A 5,005-nucleotide genomic window follows, 5' to 3' on the forward strand; every position below is an offset into this window, starting at 1 on the left:
ATGTATGTAAACCCAGCGAAACAAAAGAAGTATTTTACTGGAAACCTTCATTATGCAGATTGAAGTCGGTTTTATTCTATTCGAATTGTGCCCATCTTGAAACTCTTACAAACCTGAAACAGTTTTGGACCAAAGGGATATGTACTCGACCCATTTCATGCAAATAACATTGAAGGGCTGACCTGATTCATAGCACGTATGCTAAAGACCCGAAATTCTTTTGATGTTCACAATCAGATTCCAGAACGAAAAAACCCAAATGCCGTTGACAAACTTTAAGGGGGCGTTTGCATGTCACTGAAGGGGGGGGTGCCATTGGAAAATGCCTACCGCGAAAACGGAATCGGACTTCTACGAAAACCGATTTCGGGGAAAATCCAGAAGCAGCGTGTATTTTGGCACGCCCATCAAGGGTTTTCAGTCAAACGGCAGTTTTCGCTGTTTGATTCGTCACTGTGAGCCACACAGAAACGCAAGCCCGTTGATGGGTTTCCGCGGAAAATACCCATTTTCCTTGACACACAAACGTACCCTAAAAAGAAAAAAAAAGTACAAATGAAGAGAGAGAAAGAAACTTTCACAACCCAACACATCTGAATCAACGACCTAAGTGGGTCACCCAACTTCCGGCAGGCCGTCACCGGAATCCTCACCGGAGACCCTTCTTCCCTTCTAAGCCTCCTTAGGTTCATAACACAACTGCGGCGGTTTCCTCCTGCTCTTCAACCTAAGGAAGCCATACAACTTCCTGAGCTCCGTCAGCGTTTGAAACTCCCGGCGGACTATCCCACCGGAATCCGGTAACACGCCGCTGAAGCTGTCGCTGGTGTAGCTGGCGGCGTATTTCCTCACTGGTCGGCTGCTCGATTGCAGGGCGTTGATGACGGACTTCAAGGCCCGGCTGGTCGAGGTCCGATTGACGATCATGATCTCTCCGATCTCGGCTGGGGTGAGGGACGCCCCTGCTTGGAGGTGCTCCTCCACGCTGGTGAAGAGCTTATGGTCCTTCACGCCCAGGTAGGTGGAGGCGAGGGTCTTGAACGCTGGGAAGGTGCAGGCCGGAAAGTGGACGTGCACGTCGAGCCTTCCCGGCCGGAGGATCGCCGGATCGATGCCGTCCCTGCTGCCCATCGTGAACACCATGATCCTCTGCTCCTCGCAGCAGGACCAGATCCCGTCCATCATGCTCAGAAGGCCCGAGATGGTCACCCCCGTCGTCCTCCAGCCGCCGAGTCCCGGGAAGTACTCGTCGACGTCCTCGACGACGAGGATCGATCGGCCGGTGGTCTTCTGAAGGAGGATCTTGAGCTCCGAATCGTCCGCGATGTGCGAGAGCTCGATCGTGTAGACGTCGAAGCCGAGGAGGTTGGCCATCGCGGCTATCGTCGTCGATTTCCCGGTACCGGAGGCGCCGTAGAAGAGGTAACCGCGCTTCCAGCTCCGGCCGACGCGCTGAAAGTACTGCCGTCCCTTGGCGAACGATTCCAGGTCGGATTTGATCCAGCGCTTCACGTCCGGGTCCATGGCCACCGTCTCGAAGGTCGCCGGGTGGCGGAATGGGGCTGACCTCCACCTCTGGCTCGAGTTCGTGAAGAGGCGGAGCTCGTTCCTCTGGCCGGTGATCTCGTCGGCAACGGCCTGAACGTGCTGGAGGTAGGGGCGGAACACCCCGGCCTTGTCCTTGTGGCGGACTCTGAGCACGAAGGCCCGACTCCCCTGGCCGTCCTCCTCGTTCTTCCACCACATCCTGGCCCCGAGAAACGAGTCCTCCACGAACCGGTTGGCGTCGAGGCTGAGAGAGATCTCGTTCGAGTTCCTCGGCGTGAAGAGGTTGGCGAACTCGGTGTCCTCCGACGCCGGAAGCGAGCTGAGGTAAACGGAGACCCTGCGGTACAGCCCGTTCTCCCGAAACCCGTCGCCCTCGAACTCGGGAATCCGGTAGAACTGGTACGCTCCGCTTCGGTCGTCCTCGCTCCGCCTCCTCACTATGAAGAAGAGGAGAACGGAGATGAGGAAGGTCTGGAAGACGCAGAAGAGGGGGAGGAGCACGTCGCCGGATGCCATGTTTCCGGCGGCTGGAAAACCAAGCAACGCTTGTGGGGGAAGGGGAGTCGTTAATCGTTATCGCTAAATCAAAGCGATGGTGAATCGAAGGGGCGCCCGCGGAGAAATCGATGAGGGCGAAGGTGAAACCCATAAAAGCAAAGTTGGGCAAAGAGTCGGTGAAGGATTGGAGTTGTGTTCCATTGTTCCACCTCTTTTTCTCCCACCCGCTGAAGATGCGATTCCTATCCGAAACGCACGCGTGTGAGTTTCTTCTCAAAAGTTTTTTTTTTTTTTAAAGAAAGAAGAAGAAGCCTAACAGGAGATATCAGAAGACACAGAGTTGAAGGAAAACGAGGAACTCTCCTCCTCCTTCTTCTTCTCGATGGGGGCTCGTCCTTGCTGTCCAACCGCCCGCTCAATGGGTGAGGATCGTGGATGGAATTGGGAACGCGTAGGCTTAGCGGGAGGAACGGGTTTTTATGCCCACGCTTCGCTCGCGGATACACTGACGTCGACTGGCTTCCGTCCCGTCCGCCAGTAATAAGTCACCGCGTCGCTCCATCACTCGCCTCCACTCTTCTTTCTTTCGGCCCATTTTCCAAACTGGAGATCCGACTTTTCGTCGTACCCAAAAAGACGACGCAACTTTTGAAAAGTTTTCGAGACGAGATAAATTTTGTCATGTTAATCAAACACCTACCCCGTCTAAAATTCTCAGATTTGATAGTCACTAGAATATGGACAACTACCCGTGAACCAATCCAAACCACGCTGTATATGTATTCAGCACCGAGAATTTACTGGGAATCAACTGTTGGATCATGTGCTTTTTATTAAAAATATGATTTTTGGATCCTTGAATATTTATGAAGATTTCGAGGTGTTGATTTTAAAGTATTAAAGAATTTGGTTTATGAAAACTAAATACTTAGTTCACATCATCCATATGGTTAGATTTAAGAGAAAATAAAAAATCTATGAAAATCACATTCACATGGTAATTATTACAAAACATGAAAACCTAAAAATTGAGGTAGGAAGATATGGCCACCTAATTCATCAGCCTATGAGATCCAAAAGCCATCCCTATTTTCATACCCCTCATCTCCAAAGCCATCCCTATTTTCATACCCCTCATCAAGATTTCATTAATGCAAGTTATTTTGATCAAAATCGGACCCCCCTAAATGTGATTTATATCATTCATTTAGTGACGATCGACATTTAAATCACTGAAACCTGACGTGTATGCAAGCTTTTTTGGCGATTCAAAAATCAACGGTTCACAAAACATAAAACTTTGTAATTATAATCCAAGAGTCAACTCTTATTAAATCAATGGTGCTGAATTCCTCTATAAGGTCAGATTTGATCAAAACAACTTGCTTAAGAGGGGTACCAATATGGAGGATGACATAGGGGATGGGTGGAATCAAAGATGTATTCTCTTGATGGACACCTCAAAGGTTTTACCAACTGAAGGTCTGCCAAAGCGTGGACGGTGACTTGGGAAGGGATGTTTTTCCTAAGCCTAGTAAAATATATATATATATTTTAATTGAAACTATGTAAAAGAAAAGGTATATTTTTTACAAAGCTTACTAGTACTTTGAGTTAATTTTTAAACCAAAAAAGACATAGATGACACTAACTTTTAGCAACTTCTTGTGCTTTGGCTGTGATAAAAAAATATGACAATTATGGCCTATTGAATTGTAAAACCTATAAATTTTTGAGATTTTAAATAAATAAAGAATTAGCTTTACCTTTGAATTAAAAATGTATTTCTATCCTGTCAATTTTTTGGTATTTTATATACCTAATTATATATTTTTGACTAGTAAAGGTAAAATAGTCATTTTAAGAATTTTTTTAGATAAAAAATTTAAATTATCATGAAAATTAATTATTTTAAAGAGCCACAAACTCATTTAGGGGTTTTGAGGTGTTTTGAACTTAACAAGACACATTTCAACGGTTTTTGGAATAATTTCTTAAAAAGGGTATTTTGGTCATAAAATTAATCTTGAAAAATAATTTAATTGAATAAATAATTATTTTTAGAAAATACTAAAAAACACTTGAACTATTTAAAATCAGATGAGTAATTATTGCGAATAAAACGTAAGAAACAAATTTGAAAAAAAATAGGGATTTCATAGGGGACCTGAACTCTATACGGGTTGGACCCAACTGGGTCGACCCGAACATAAAAATTTTAAGGATTTTTCACAATAAGACAAGTATCATGGCATGGTTTTAAAATGATTTTTATCAAAAAAGAATTTAATTTGTTATTCATTCAATAGGTTTAAGTTTATTTTATTTTATTTATTCATTAAAAAAATTTATTTTTGTCTTTGGTTTGTGGTGTAAGTTTTATGAAATAGATTTTTAAAACAATATTTTTGATAAAAATAACGGTGACAGCCATACAGCAAATAATAATAACCGGCTTACACAAGTGGTGGAGTCCAGGTCAAACTCATTGAACATGATAAGTATTTTTGTACCCTACACAGAACTACTTTTGTTGCCTTAAAAATAAAGATTAATTAACTAAATAAAAGAATGAGTGTTGCTCTCTGCGGAGAGCTTACAAAGAATAATTAAATGGTTTTATGACGGACCCAATGAATTAAATAAAATAAAATTCTAAACTAAAAATAAAAGAAAAGGTCTTGAGTGCTTTGAGCTTTTAGTCCCTTCCTTGCATTTGGTTATGCTTTTTTCTTTGTTTCTTCATCATTGGTTTTTTTGAAGGGCTTTTTAAGGTGCCTCAAAAGCCTCTTTTAAGGTACTTTTGAGGGTTCACCGCACGTTTAACCACTTTCCTGCAAAACGCAACCGCTCAACAAGAATAAAACAACAAAAAACTAGAGAAAAATTCAATGTTAGTTTAAAGAAAAATCACAAAAATAAGAATCTAACTACTACTAATAAACTAACTTAACATGTA

The 5,005-nt window shown here is 43.4% G+C and overlaps 1 protein-coding gene across 1 annotated transcript; it reads right to left on the reverse strand.

Annotated features, from left to right (window-relative positions):
• Positions 1–562: 562 nt before the first annotated feature.
• On the reverse strand, positions 563–2,442 carry LOC149818063 (AAA-ATPase At2g46620-like). The gene has a single exon (XM_089985162.1). The coding sequence runs from the start codon at positions 2,062–2,064 to the stop codon at positions 673–675; it is 1,392 nt and encodes a 463-aa protein (XP_089841288.1). The 5' UTR covers positions 2,065–2,442; the 3' UTR covers positions 563–672.
• Between the last annotated feature and the right edge of the window lie 2,563 nt (positions 2,443–5,005).

The sequence above is a fragment of the Nuphar pumila genome, chromosome 13 (genome assembly GCF_984573655.1).
Source record: "Nuphar pumila chromosome 13, dmNupPumi1.hap1.1, whole genome shotgun sequence".
Taxonomy (NCBI): domain Eukaryota; kingdom Viridiplantae; phylum Streptophyta; class Magnoliopsida; order Nymphaeales; family Nymphaeaceae; genus Nuphar; species Nuphar pumila.

Bases quoted from the DNA above. Each gene is read 5' to 3' on its own strand.
- LOC149818063 (XM_089985162.1), bottom strand. From the start codon at position 2,064: ATGGCATCCGGCGACGTGCTCCTCCCCCTCTTCTGCGTCTTCCAGACC.